The sequence below is a fragment of a genome, unplaced genomic scaffold (assembly GCF_019419815.1).
Source record: "Pyrus x bretschneideri cultivar Hongxiangsu unplaced genomic scaffold, Pyrus_bretschneideri_v1 Contig11, whole genome shotgun sequence".
NCBI lineage: Eukaryota > Viridiplantae > Streptophyta > Magnoliopsida > Rosales > Rosaceae > Pyrus > Pyrus x bretschneideri.
The window spans coordinates 8,302,549-8,318,168 of record NW_025999402.1 but is presented as its reverse complement, the minus strand read 5'-3'; the positions used below and the strand labels follow the sequence as shown (position 1 = coordinate 8,318,168).

The following is a 15,620-nucleotide window of genomic DNA, read 5'->3' as shown; positions in this document are numbered from 1 at the left end:
GATTTGTGATCGTATAAATTATTGGGGTTTTTTTTTTTCAAATTTTTTTTTAATGAGGAAGTAGCATACTTGTAAAAAAAGGAAAGTCTATTTCTAACGGGAGCGGCTGACGGAGTGGGGTTCCGTTAGGGGTGAGAGCTGGAAAAACAGTTATGGGTGAGAGCTGGAAAAAAAAAAATTTCGTTTTGAACTTTTAATTCAGCCCATGTGTATTCAAGGTTTATAGGGCCTGATATATAATAGTTTTGTCCTTATCATGAAATATAAAGCCCTTTTGGTTAAATAATAGTATATGGTGATTTTTGGTTAAAGTAAACTTAATCCAAGCCCTTTTTATTAAAACTCCCTTATTAAAATTCTTATAAATCCGGGTATTCAATTATGATTTTAAAGAAGTTTATTGAATTAGAAATTGATTTTAAAGAATTTGAAAAAATTGAGGAATTAGAGGGAATTGAAGAGATTTCTTAATGTATTTTAAGTATCCACAAATCTCAGCTCTCCCCATGAGATTTCGAGGAAATTGAATAAAAAATTTATATGGAATCTTTATAAATCAATTAAACTCTATAAAAATCCATGAATTTATAATTCCGTTAAAGTTTTTCAAATTCCCGATTAAATACACCTTAATGTTTTGGAAACTCTTATTTTATCTTTCCAGAGTAATGAGCTTAAGAATTCTGAAAAGAAAAAAATACACCTAGCGATTGAACGTTATGAGTCGCAGGGAGGAAAACTCAAACAATTTAAAAAGGTAATGAAAACCTGCAAATGCATTTGTGTATTGTGTTTCATTTATTATTAAACCCCATTACTAAAAGACAGGTCTTGACACACTTCATCTTAATCGTTCAATATATTTTCTTCAGCAGCTTCGGCTTAGAGGATGAGATGAATAGAGGTTTATATGGTTTGTCCTTGGGACGTTCCGGGCACTTTTCCAACCAGTGGAGACCTTTATCCCTACAATAGTTACAATATGCCACAATAAGACGTCCTTTGGAGGAACCACCAGGATGGGCACAACGGTTGGGGTTTTTGTAGAGTCGACGATCAAAAAGACCACAAACTACACCATAACCATCGCCAACAATCGTGCCCGGTGGGACACTATTCGAGTATGGGCCAGGCGGAACTAAAGTGCTCATATTCCTTACGGCAAACTCTACAGTGCCGGAAATTATGCTTTTCTTGTTCTGTTTTTTCCTCGAGTTGGAGTTGAGCCTTTGAGTCTCCAGCGTCCTTTAGTAAACATTTTTGGTTTTCTATTTGTTAGTACTGCCATTGTTAAATACACGAAGAAGAAGAAGAAGAAAACTTCCAAATCACACGTATAGAGTAAAAACCATAACCTAATTTTTCTTGCAACACAACACGTATACTGTAGAGTTACAAACAACATGTATTGAGCCAATTACACAATTATTAATTAGCAATTGAATTGAAATGAATTGTGACCTAAGGAGAGTAGATGCATGCATATATGTTCATTCGGGAGATATTGATAATTATTTATATTACTCAATTAATCAAATAAAAAGGATTCAAGGTAATCTTCCCAACACAAACCCTAAAATAAAAATCAAAAGCCATACCATTATGTCTCTAGATATGGAGGACTCCCTGTCGGGGTTTCTCCACTGTTGAGATTTGATGATGTGAGGAAAAGTTTGTCCTACATCGGTGAGGGACATGTCTTGCTATGGGCTTATATGGTCTTGGGCTACTTTCCATATGACCAATTGGTTTTATGGTGGAACCCTAATTTCATTATCCACGGATCCGGATCTCACACTATACTTGGATTTGGGTTTGGTTCCGGATTTGTACTTGGATTTGGCTTTGACTTTTGCCTTTGCGTCATTAGAAGAGAGAAAGAGAGATTGCATGAATAGGGCTAATGGAATTGCATTCTTTCCCAGACATTCAAGTCGTTTACTAACATTTTCGGAATCAAAACAAGATGGGGTCCACTTAAAATCAGGAATTGGATCCCTAAATCTCCTGAAATTAGATCCCCTATATGGAGGTGGTATTTGGATTCCATGGAGAATGCTCTTCCAAGAATCCAACTTTTATACCCAAACTGTATCTTCTACTTCCCCCTTCATATCTGTGACTCTGTTTGCCCAGTCTGCTGACCCCCTTGCATGTTCACCAACTCAATCACGGTTCTAGATTAGGTACACTTAAAAATCAGGAATTGGATCCCTAAATCTCCCGGAATTGGATCCCCTAGATGGAGGTGGTAATTGGATTCCGGGAGGAAGGCTCTTCCAGGAATCCAACTTTTATACCCAAACTACCCCCGTATCTTTTACCTACCCCTTCGTATCTATGACTTTCATTGCCCAGTATGCCGACTCCCTTGCATGTTCACCAGCTCAATCACGGTTTTGGATGATTTTGTGCCAGGATGGGCTTTGAAGACTGAGTTGGTGGAATGAGTTGTCGTTGGTGAAGAACGGATTTGAAACTCCTTCGATGCCGCATCTACCAATTGAACGACTAACACCTGGAATTGAAGCTGCAGTGGTCGTGGATCCATTGCTATGGTGGTTGGGGGGTATATTCCAATGATTGTGTGGTTGGAGAGAGATGGAGGGAGATGATAAGTAGATGGAAAAATAAGAGGGGGAAGCTGAAGATAGTTGGGGTGGGGCGGTGGCTATGGAGGCGTAAAGGGGTGGAAGATGGAGACAGGGCAAGGAAAGACAGGGGTGGGTGGTGCGCATTGCAGCTTGACCTTCAAGATGAAGGCGTGGGAAAGATGGAGACGTGGGAAATGTGCAGCTGGACCTATTTATATATTTTTATATAGATGAATTTTATTATATAAATTTAACTAAGAAATTTAATTTAATTAATTAGTATGAAAATAATTTATTTATGTAAGGGAAATTTAGTAATCAACCTAGTTTTAATTCCGATTGAAGTGAATTAGTAAACAACTTATATGGACTCAACATCATTCATACTCCGATTTCAGACAGTTTTAGTAAACAACTTCAACATGAATCTAATTCTGATTTCACCTCAATTCAATTCCTCCTCAATCCAATTCCTCTCAATTTGATTACGGATTACTAAGCGTGCCCTTAGCGTTGTGGAGGTGAGACTGGATTTCGGTTTGGTTCTAGTTTTGCTTCGTTTTTGGCCATGGCTTTCCGCAGAGAAAAGATTGCAGATCAGAGAGTTAGGAGAGGGGACAGAAAACGAGAGATTTTCACAAATTAGGGTTTTAGCGTTATTGTCAATGGTGATGTATAAAAAGGGAGAGGGCCGACTTCAATTTAATAGGAAAGTAAATAAATTGCCTTTTTGTTTTCTTTTTTTATTTGTAAAGAAAACTGATTTTACAGCTAAAAGAAGTCAATACATTCGAAACCTTCCTTTTTTTTGTTTTGTCGCAATTTTAGGGTTATTTTGAAAATGTGGATGGTTTTCACAATTTTCTCTCAAGCGAAAACCTTAATTCTACAATTTACTCTCACACCATCCTAACGCTAAAACCCTAATTCTGCAATCTCTCTACTTCATAATGCTAAAAACCCTACTTCTGCAATCTCTCTCTTCTGTCTCACGACGCCATGGAAAAATTGAAAGCAAAATCCAATTCTTAAACCAAAAACAAATCCACAACCAAACCCAAAATTTCAACTACTGCGTGAGGTCAGATCCTTGTATGGCTTTTTATTTTTGTTTTAGGATTAATTTGTGATGGTGAAGATATTATATGGAATTTTGGTTATAGGCTAATCGAATATTATAAATAATTAACATCTTCCAACTGAATATACATGCATCTATATACCATCCTTCAAACTCATTTCAATTCAATTCTATTTAAATCAGTTGCTACTAAATAATATTTTTTTCCTTTCCTGGAGTGGAGTATTTCAAGCAAAGCAGGTGGCCTGCATGGCAATCGTATTGTTTGTAGAAGAAAGGTTAATTTGTGCAATTGGTTCAGTACATGTTTTTTCGAACCCTATATATAGTATACATACTGTGTACCAACTCTGAATCTTTAATCTTTAATATTAGAAAGCCAGCAATCAACTTTAATGTCTCAAGGCTTCACCAAAAATTTCTAGACTAAAATAACCCTCAAACAAAAAAAAACAAAAACCGACACAATATAATACATTAAAAAACTCATGGACATTTTTGTCAGAATACAAAAATATAAAATTTGTTTTATTAACAGAAAAAAAAAAAAAAAGAAACAGATAACTCCTCCATTTTAGGAGAGAGAACAACCAACGTGGGGATAAAATTCCTCAGGATTAGCACGTTTAATTTTCAAACTGCATAGCAGTTTCCATACAATTTTCAAACTCACACGTCTATCTTCTATTCCCCCATTTTCTGATCAAACTTCTTCCCTCACACAATTCCACGTACAACTCTATTCATTCTGTTTTCTAACTGCAGCCTACCACTCCATATTCTTTCCTTCTTTCACTACTATTTCTCTACAGGTTTCAGTTCTCACCCATTTGCATGCTAAGAATGTACACAAATCGGTAAGTCTCTCTCCCGCGCATTTTCTTTAAATTCGGTTTGGTTTTCTATAATTTGATAATTTTTGGGTTTTTATTTTATTGTAAAATCTCTCCCGCGCATTTTCTTTAAATTCGGTTTGGTTTTCTATAATTTGATAATTTTTGGGTTCTTATTTTATTGTGAAATGTAAAATCTGATCTTGGGCGTTTGAAATTCTTTCAGGTAGAAAGAACTGCTTTGAAATTCTTTCAGTTTTGGCAAGGCTACTTTTTCCAGATCGATGAACGTTTATACGCGCATCGGTAAGTCATCGGATGTATAGACGGATTAGAGATTTTCAGATCGATGAACGTTTATATGCGCATCGGTAAGTCATCGGATGTATAGACGGATTAGAGATTTTCATTTTTATGTTCTTTCTGCCAATAAGTTTATTTTCCTGCTCATTGTTTGCTTTCTCTTGGGTGCCGGTGATTCACATAGGCTTTGGTGTCTCAAGGCTTCACCAAAAATTTCTAGACTAAAATAACCCTCAAACAAAAAAAAACAAAAACCGACACAATATTATACATTAAAAAACTCATGGACATTTTTGTCAGAATACAAAAATATAAAATTTGTTTTATTAACAGAAAAAAGAAAAGAAACAGATAACTCCTCCATTTTAGGAGAGAGAACAACCAATGTGGGGAGAAAATTCTTCAGGATTAGCACGTTTAATTTTCAAACTGCATAGCAGTTTCCATACAGTTTTCAAACTCACACGTCTATCTTCTATTCCCCCATTTTCTGATCAAACTTCTTCCTCACACAATTCCACGTACAACTCTATTCATTCTGTTTTCTAACTGCAGCCTACCACTCCATATTCTCTCCTTCTTTCACTACTATTTCTCTACAGGTTTCAATTCTCACCCATTTGCATGCTAAGAATGTACACAAATCGGTAAGTCTCTCTCCCGCGCATTTTCTTTAAATTCGGTTTGGTTTTCTATAATTTGATAATTTTTGGGTTTTTATTTTATTGTAAAATCTCTCCCGCGCATTTTCTTTAAATTCGGTTTGGTTTTCTATAATTTGATAATTTTTGGGTTCTTATTTTATTGTGAAATGTAAAATCTGATCTTGGGCGTTTGAAATTCTTTTAGGTAAAAAGAACTGCTTTGAAATTCTTTCAGTTTTGGCAAGGCTACTTTTTCCAGATCGATGAACGTTTATACGCGCATCGGTAAGTCATCGGATGTATAGACGGATTAGAGATTTTCAGATCGATGAACGTTTATATGCGCATCGGTAAGTCATCAGATGTATAGACGGATTAGAGATTTTCATTTTTATGTTCTTTCTGCCAATAAGTTTATTTTCCTGCTCATTGTTTGCTTTCTCTTGGGTGCCGGTGATTCACATAGGGTAAGCTCCGGAAAATTACCTCAATTGGATCTGCAAATGGGAGGAATACCTAACAGCAGCAGGTGAAGTTTTCTTTTTATGTGCAGTTTTTAAGTTACTTATGCATTCTTTATTTTTATCTCTTTTGCCCATATTCTGTACATCAATTTTGTTCATTTAGTCTGCATTTTCGGTACTTTTATCTTTTTCCTTCTTCATTTACATGGTTGCACTACTCGAAAATTTTCTCATTTGTTGCTTCGATCTTTGATCATCATCTATTTTTTTATGCATATTTTGTAATGGGTAGTTGGTGGAGGGACGTTGGTCTCTCTTTTGTTTATCCGAGTATTACATTCGATTGTATTGTAGAATGTTAATTATGCTATTTCTTAATTTCTACAGTTATAGACTTTGGTAATGTCATTGCATTTAGGTGCTGAAATGTCCCAAAAAAATAAAATAAAACACCCCGATGATGAATATGTGAGGCTTACCGAAGACAAGAATTGTAGTTTTTTTTGAAGCAGCAGTATAAAACAAATGGTTAGGTTTTATTTGTTTTTAAGGTGTGCTAGCCATTTTAATAAATTTAGAACGTTTTTTCTTTGATTTAGGGCCTATATCACGAAACTTTTAGAGTATTAGTGTTAGGTTTCGTTTAATGATTACATTACTTAATTGTTTTAAATTTTAAACTTTAGTTGTATTGCTGAAAGTTTGATTACTAAATTACTTTGCAGAAACAGAGTTCACAGTAGCTAAGAGGATACTAAGAAGCAAAGACTTACAACATACATATTGACTTAAAATGGTCTTATTCTCTTTTGCTTCTCTTCCATGTTTTGTTGTATGTTTAACCATTATGTTTTCTATTTGTTTTCGTAACTCTTTTTGCTTTTGAAGTTTACTGCTCGGTTAAATATTTGTACCAAATGCTTCATGTTGTTAAGATTGGGTAAATTTAGGGATTCATGATTGGGTCCGTGGTTGAAGCTCAGGAAAATTAGCTCAATCGGATCTGCAAATGGGAGGAATACCTAACAGCAGCAGGTAAAGTTTTATTTTTATGTGCAGTTACTTATGCATTTTTTAAATTTCTACCATTTCCAGAGATTGGTGTGTTATGAAAAGGGATTTGATATGTAAGAACTGAAATTTACCAACCTCCCTTTTTTTAAATGATTTCTGAAGAATGGGTTTGATAGAAAGGAATCTAAGTGCTCTGCAAATATGCTTGCGCCTCTCAAATATTTGCTTTCCCTTGGGTGCCTATGATTCACATAGGGTAAGCTCCGGAAAATTAGCTCAATTGGATCTGCAAATGGGAGGAATACCTAACAGCCACAACTAAAGTTTTCTGTTTATGTGCAGTTTTTAAGTTACTTATGCATTTTTTATTTTAATCTATTTTGCCCATATTCTGTACGTAAATTTTGTTCATTTACCTTTATTAAGAATCATCAAATTGAAATTTCAGTTTTAAGATTTTTGGAGGACTCCAACATATCAAGTATGGAGGGAATTGATAGAAGCGATATGTCAGAGGTTGTTACCTTATCTGCATTATTCCTCTTTTGTACAGATGATATATTTTTTCTTATTTTTCAAAAATAAAATAAAATTCATTCTGTTTAGCAATTTCTCAATGTAGGTTGGCAATGAAGAAGTTGACTTTCGACAAACAAATATTCACAATTTTCAACAGTCAGACCAAAGGTATCGTAGGAGTAATCAACAAGGGCAAAATCATAGGAGCAATCAACAAAGACAAAGACGACAATCTATGAATTCATCACAGCGGGCTCGAATTTCAATACGACGACGTGCCAATTATCAAACCCGCTTGAACTCAATCAATATAGTCCAAAATCAAACGGAAGTAAACCAAGAAAACATAGGATCGACATCTGCGGGTAACTATGATTTTTTTTTTTTTTGTCTCTATTCAATTCGTACGTTGTATTAACATTTTTGTACAAATTATTAAGACAAATATATTAAGATTGAACAAATCAGTGATTCTAAGTTGTCATTGCCTTTTTGTACTATCAATGCAAACATCCATTTAATAATTCTGTTATGTCTATAATAATTTCAATATTTTGGATTGTATATATTTACCATAGTGACCAACGTTTTAACAAGTACTCCAAACAAGAAAAATAAAAAAAAAATAAAAATAAAAATAAACAAAGAAGGAAAGGAATATTATGTAAACTTGGAATAACAGTTCAAGTATAATAGTCAAGAGAAAAATATAAAAATAACATCACATAAAGATATAGTACATCGATACTAAATGGAAAAAATTGTGAAGTTAAAAAAAAACATGCAGCACATAATTACACAGATGCAAAATCAAAGGAAGCAAAAAGCACAACCCAAATCAGAGAAATGAAATCATAAATCAATGATTCAGTGCATGAAATTCACTAAATTTTAGTAAACCCTAGATTCAGAGATATTGGCGTTGCATTCATTTTCATCCGAAAACGGCAAGAAGAAAACCACTCTCATCCAAAAAAAATGTGTTTTTCTTTTCTGTGATCAATTAAAATAAACATTACTATTCATCCAAGGTCTGGCATCCAAAACAATCCACAGTTTTTGCTTTTCTGATCACTAAAAGCTACAGACTTTAAAGAGAAAATAACTCAAAATACAAAACATTCACTTTTTCTTTGTTTTCTTCTTCCTCTGCCACTTATTATGCGACCTAGGCAGTCTCAATCAAACGAAAAGAAAAAAAAACGTAATGTATACCAATGATTCAATTACAAAAACAAAAGGAAAAAAAATACGTATGTAGGTACTTAAATAATATTCTATGCTTACTAATATTTTTCGTGCACCATTACGTTTCTTGGTTTAGAGCAACGAAATGCATATGTTACTGATCAGACACAAAGCCAACGAGAGCAATGGCGGGATCAACAACGTATGAGGCGGAATTCAATGAGTTCAAGCCAAAGACACGAATATTTAGCACGGGGACGATCCAATTATCGTGTTCAACAAATTCAACGCTCAAACATAATGTTATTTGGTGGTGAGGCCGATCAAGTTCAACACCCTAACATAGTGCAATTCGATGAAGGCAGTAGCAATCATGTTGAACGACTAAACATAGTGCCGTTTGGAGAAGGCAGCATCAATCAAGTTCCAAGAACAATGCGCTTAACTCATATAAGGCAAATTGCCCGATCGAATAGGACACGCTTGCCTAGGGATGGACTAATACAAAGTTTTACTAATAATGGTAATCACACAAACTACCATAGTACAACTTTGAAAAAGATAAACATCAATATCATCATTACTGTAAACACTACTTATTACCTTACTTCCATTTCATTTGATTATAACAGAAAATACAACAGCGCAATCGTTCAGTTCGAATACTCCAATGAGTCATTGTTATCTGCCCATCATCAATGAAGGTATCATTTTTTAAATATTAATACCTACAATTTCAACTATGCTCTCTAAATCATGAAACACCTTTAATGTTTCCTTTTTAAGCAGATGCTTTTAATCTCATTAATGAAAATGAGATCCAGCCTAACGAGAACGTACCACATCGACATCATACTATGGGAAGAAGGCCAATTCATAATTGTGCTAGAAACTTTAATGAAAACATGGAAATCCCAAGATTTCACATGCCAAATCCAACCACATGTCCAGATTGTCATGCCCGTTTGTTCTCTCATGAAACATCTGAAATGTGTTGCTTACGTGGAAAGCTTGCTCTACCATTGGCACCGTCCCCTCCTGAAATGACTGAGCTTTTTTGCAACCAATCTGCCGAGGGAAGACATTTTAGGCAGAATATACGAGCTTACAACCACATTTTTGCCTTCACTTCAATGGGAGTTCATGTTTACGAAAACCTAGCAACAGGAAGACGTGGTATTTACACATTTCGTGCTCAAGGTTCCATATATCATAAGATTGGAAGTCTTTTGCCTATTAGAGATAGTAGACCGAGATTCCTACAAATGTATATATATGACACAGCTCATGAAATAGACAATCGAATGAGAGAAAGTGAAGCACTAAACAGAGATGTGGTTGAAAAAATCCAACAAATCTTGAATCAATATAATCCATTTGTGCAAACATTTCACCACCTTGTGCAACGTCAAGATTTGCAAAGTTGTAGATTGATTATCAAAGAGCAGCCCGCGAATCAACGACAATATTGTTTACCGTCTGCATCTCAGGTTGCTGCAATCATAGTAGGTGGTGAAGGATCAGAAAACATTAGAGGTCGAGATATTGTTGTGCAAACTACAGATGGTCAACTTAAGAGTATCAAAGACTGTGTCGGCTACTATGACCCTTTACAATATCCATTGTTGTTACCTTATGGAACATATGGATGGGATGTGAATACTCGAAATAACAACAGCAGAAAAGTGACATGTTGTGACTATTATTCGTATCTTCTTCAGGTAACCTAAGACCTTCATCTCTATGAATACAATATTAATTTTTAAAACTTATATTGTGTTGAACAATGAATTTTATCATTTTAGATCCGTCAACACGACGAATCGCTTCTACTTCGTGGTGGCCGCCTATTGCAACAATATGTAGTTGATAATTACATCAAGATCGAATCACAAAAGCTTAGATGGATGCGTAATAATCAACACACAATTCGATCTGAATTTTATCGAGGACTGCAAGACTCATTAATTGCAGGACAAAATAATGCAGGTATGAAGCTAATCAGTTTATAATAAAACATATATTCTTTAAGTTCATGTTCTGTCATATTAAATGAGACTTATTAAAGGGTTGAAACAAAACAAACATATTTAGACTTATTAACGACCTATAACAAAACAAATACAGGAGACGTCGGTCGTCGTAGGACTATATTACCATCATCTTTTGTTGGTAGTCCCCGAGACATGTATCAAAGGTATCAAGATGCAATGACTTTGGTTCAAAAATATGGAAGACCAGATATTTTCCTAACAATGACATGTAATCCAACTTGGGAAGAAATAAGTGATGAGCTACTACCTGGCCAAACACCACAAGATCGACCAGATTTGCTTACAAGGGTTTTTCGTGCAAAATTTGAAGAGTTGAAGAATGATGTTATAAAAAAAGGTGTTTTAGGCAAAGTTCTTGCATATGTATATGTCATTGAGTTTCAAAAGCGCGGTCTCCCCCATGTTCACATGCTTCTCATGTTAGAAGAAAATGATAAGCTTAATAGTCCAGATGATTATGATCAGGTGGTACGGGCTGAAATACCAAATCCAAATGAAGAGCCTGAATTGTATGGTGCCGTCTTAAGGCATATGATACATGGTCCATGTGGAATACACAATTCACGGTCACCCTGTATGAAACGTGGTAGCTGTAAACGAAATTATCCTAAGCCATTTGCACCAACTACAGTTCAAGGAAATGATTCTTATCCAGTCTATTGTAGAAGAGACAATCATGATCCAATCCCATTAGATCATAATGCATGTATAATGGTGGATAATCGGTGGGTCATTCCGTATAACTCATGGCTACTCCTCAGATATGATTGTCATATTAATGTTGAGATTTGTTGCAGCATTAAGAGTGTTAAGTATCTGTACAAATATGTTTACAAAGGTCCCGACCGAGTAGCTTTTGAAGTCCATCATGAACCTATTCAAGATGAAATAAAGCAGTTTGTTGATGCAAGATGGGTTTGTGCACCTGAAGCTTTATGGAGAATATTCAAATTTGTAACTAATCGACTTTATCCATCGGTGGAACGATTACAAATTCATCTTCCTGAAGGACAAACTATTCTTTTTTACCCTCACCAAAGAGTAGCAGATATTTTGGCAGATGACACTAACTCGATGACTATGCTGACAGAGTTTTTTACCAAGAATACCACTTGCCCGGAAGCCCGACAATACTTATACCGGGAATTCCCTGAACGGTTCAAATGGAGTCAAAGAGATAAACTCTGGAGTGAGAGGATGAATAACCATAAAGTTATTGGCCGGATATATGCAGTCTCGCCGAATGAGGGTGAAAAATTCTACTTACGCATTCTTCTTAATCATGTTAGAGGACCAACATCATTTGAGAATTTAAGAACAGTCAATGACATTGTACAACCAACATTTAAGAAGGCAGTGGAACAACGAGGTTTGCTAGAAGATGATGATAGCATCAGACAGTGTCTCTGTGAAGCCACTAACATTCACATGCCGTCAGCTTTGCGAAGGTTGTTTGTTACCATCTTAGTTTATTGTGAGCCACATGGAGTAAGAAGATTATGGGATGAATTTCATTCATTTATGGTGGAAGATTATTCTGTTTCAAGTACCACAAATAATACTTCTATCTTGAACAAGCTTTTGCAAGACTTGAACGGACTATTAGTGCAACATAGTAAGTCTGTATCTGATTACGATTTACCACAAATAACACAAGATTGTGTTAGAGACAACACAATTCCAAGGATAATACAAGATGAAGTTTCACTTGACATCTCTGAAGCAGACCTCAATGCGGTACAAAATCTAAATGAAGACCAAATGGCAGTGTATAACTCGATTGTGTCTGCTATTGAACAACGAGACAATGCCATATTTTTTGTGGATGGTCCCGGAGGGACAGGAAAGACATACTGATATCGTGCTTTGTTAGCAACCTTAAGGAGTAAGGGTCATATTATATTGGCAACAACAACATCTGGAATTGCAGCAACCATATTGCCAGGTGGAAGGACAACACACTCTAGATTTAAAATTCCCCTCAGTCCAGATGCATCTTCCACATGTTCTATTAGTATCCAGTCAGATTTGGCAGAATTGATAAGAAAAACATCAGCTGTTGTTTGGGATGAAGCACCAATGGCACACAGGTTTGCATTTGAGGCTCTTGATCGAACGTTCAAAGATATAATGGGTGTTGACCTACCATATGGAGGAAAGGTCATAATCTTTGGAGGAGATTTTCGACAAGTTCTTCCAGTTGTTCCAAAAGGTACAAGATCTGAATTGATGCAAGCAAGTATGATTAATGCTTCATTTTGGGAACACGTGAAAATCATTTGTCTTAGGCATAACATGAGATCCATCAATGATCAAGACTTTTCAGATTTCTTACTTCATGTTGGTAATGGGGAACAAGAAACTATGATAGACGACATGATGCAATTACCATCATCTATGGTTATTCCATGGAATGGTGAAGAATCCATTGTCCAATTGGTTAATGAAGTTTTCCCCGATTTGGAATGTCATGTATGTGATGCAAGATACTTGGTGGAAAGAGCAATTATAACACCAAAAAATGAGGATGCTGACAAAATCAATAAAATGATCATCGATAAATTTCCGGGGATTGAACATATCTTATACTCTTTCGATTCAGTTGAGGACGATGTGAGAAATTTGTATCAACAAGAATTCTTGAATTCAATCTCACCTGGTGGAATGCCCCCTCATCAGTTAACTTTGAAAAAAGGTGCCCCGATAATGCTTTTAAGAAATATCGATCCGAAGATGGGGTTGTTCAATGGTACAAGACTGGCTTGCCATGGAGCTTACAATAATCTAATTGATGCCGAAATCTTATCTGGACAATTTGCTGGAACTAGAGTGTTTTTACCAAGAATTTCTTTAAAGACCACAGAAAGTGCAGGACTCCCATTCGAAATGATGAGAAAACAGTTTCCAGTGAAATTGAGTTTTGCACTAACTATAAATAAATCACAAGGGCAGACAATACCAAATGTGGGTATTTATCTACCAGATCACGTATTCAGTCATGGACAATTGTACGTGGCTTTATCAAGAGGAGTTTCAGCGTCTACAACAAAAGTATTGGTAAAGAAAGGAGAGTTACACGGTAACGAAGGAGTCTTCACAAGAAATGTTGTGTACAAAGATATTTTGCTTCCCTCGAATTCAACATAAGGTTACATTCTTTCTTTTAATGTTTAATTCCCTTTTTCAACTTTTAATGCACTTCAATTACAAATAATGCTAATATTTGATTTTAACCAAACGCATTAAATTTTCAACAGGACGGAATGATATGAGTTCATGATATTTTTTGGTGTCATGTGCATCAAGGTCAATTAAATTTCTCGGATTGTTTTTATACTTTTTATTTAACTTTTAGTTGCAACTAAGTTATAAGGATCTTCTCTGTTATTTATTACTTTTTTATTTTTTACATATTCTAGACAAAATACTTTAGATTCCGCCTATATTATTAGAGATGATAATCGCCTTTATTTTATGTTTCTATACTTTGAACCAATCCTCGCATATAAATACATCTAAAATGTGTAAGTTGCATGTAGCGTGCCGTGATTTAAAAAGTGTCTTTCGCACGTGCTTGAGAACACTGTAATAGGCATTGCTGCGTGTGAGAGAGTATCCACGTCAACAACTTCAATTTATTGCTTCCAATTAGGTGCAGTCATCTTCTAGATTTCATACCTCACCTCCAAACTTGGTATCATACTTTCTAAAGCATATACATTGACAACCACAATGGAACAAAACTAACACAATACACATTTAGGGGCGCGTAGCGCCCGTGATGCAAAAATGCCTCTCGCACGCACGTTAGTGCGTGCAGAGAGGCTAGTATATATATGCCCAACAGTTTATTGAAAATGTCATAGTGCTTGTGCAGACCTATTTCCGACCATCTCGGTCACATCTCAATCCGTATAGTAAGACATTGTCCGCTTTGGACTACATCCTCACAGATTTGTTCTTGGGCTTCCACTCAAAACTCGTCTTACAATAGGGAGGTGGACATATATATAATCCACCCCCCTTAGGGTTGTCGGCACACTTTTGGACGGAGAGTGGTTTTGATACCAAATTGTCACATCTCAGTTCCCGCCAGAGAGCACACTTCCGGCTGGAGAGTGGCTCTGATACCAAATTGTCACATCTTAGTCCGTATAGTAAGATATTGTCCGCTTTGGGCCATGACCTCACAGATTTATTCTTGGGCTTTCACCTAAAACGCGTCTTACTATAAGGAGGTGGACATGTACATATAAGGCACATCACCTCACCTCACCTCCCCGGACGATGTGGCATCTTACAATCTCCATACTAGGCATGTTACATTCGTAGCAGAGACCAACGACGAGAGAGACAGAGAGAGTAGAGAAAGAGAGGTGGAGATGGCGAGGAAGAATTGTGAGGTTTTGATACGAGAGTCGATGATCAGGATTGGGATTGGCAATCGCTATAACACCCGAATCCAAATCCCATGTCGTCTTCTTCATCATCACCGTACGGTCCAAACCCTAGCCCCCCCCCCCCAACAAAATTCAATGCCAACAACCACAGCAGCAGCATTTGCCATTCCTTCCTCCAACGCATCCGCCTCCTCCTTGGCCTCACTCCTAGCCAGGGTCTCCGCCTCCGGTGCACTCTCGGCCTTGGCTGTAGGCCCAGGCTCAAGTAAGTACCCCTCTCGCTCGCTCTTTCTCTCTCTATTCCTGTTTTTATCATCTATCTGTCTCTGACTGCGCTGCCGGCTGTTTTGACAGAACTTCGGTTTCCGAGTCCCCAAGTCATGATGTTGACGGAAAAGAAAGAATATAAGAGAGCAATTAAAGAAGTTAAAGCTAAACAACTGCAGATTACTACCCAGTATTGCATTGAAACAACTGCAGGTTACTACCTAGTATTGCATTGGATTGAACACAACATGTATGATTT

At 36.2% G+C, this 15,620-nt stretch overlaps 2 protein-coding genes and 1 long non-coding RNA gene across 3 annotated transcripts; all 3 read left to right on the top strand.

Moving 5' to 3' along the window:
* The first annotated feature begins 4,483 nt into the window (after positions 1-4,483).
* On the top strand, positions 4,484-6,113 carry LOC125472186. Its single transcript, XR_007254109.1, has 3 exons — positions 4,484-4,532; positions 4,735-4,814; positions 5,922-6,113. It is a non-coding gene; the product is annotated as an uncharacterized LOC125472186 (long non-coding RNA).
* A 3,432-nt stretch (positions 6,114-9,545) lies between these two features.
* On the top strand, positions 9,546-12,551 carry LOC103941658. The gene is made up of 3 exons (XM_048577341.1): positions 9,546-10,361; positions 10,446-10,629; positions 10,768-12,551. Exons 1-3 carry the CDS (start codon positions 9,546-9,548, stop codon positions 12,549-12,551), a joined length of 2,784 nt encoding a protein of 927 aa, XP_048433298.1.
* A 222-nt stretch (positions 12,552-12,773) lies between these two features.
* LOC125473919 (ATP-dependent DNA helicase PIF1-like) lies at positions 12,774-13,841 on the top strand. The gene has a single exon (XM_048577340.1). It carries the CDS (start codon positions 12,774-12,776, stop codon positions 13,839-13,841), a length of 1,068 nt encoding a protein of 355 aa, XP_048433297.1.
* Positions 13,842-15,620: the final 1,779 nt, after the last annotated feature.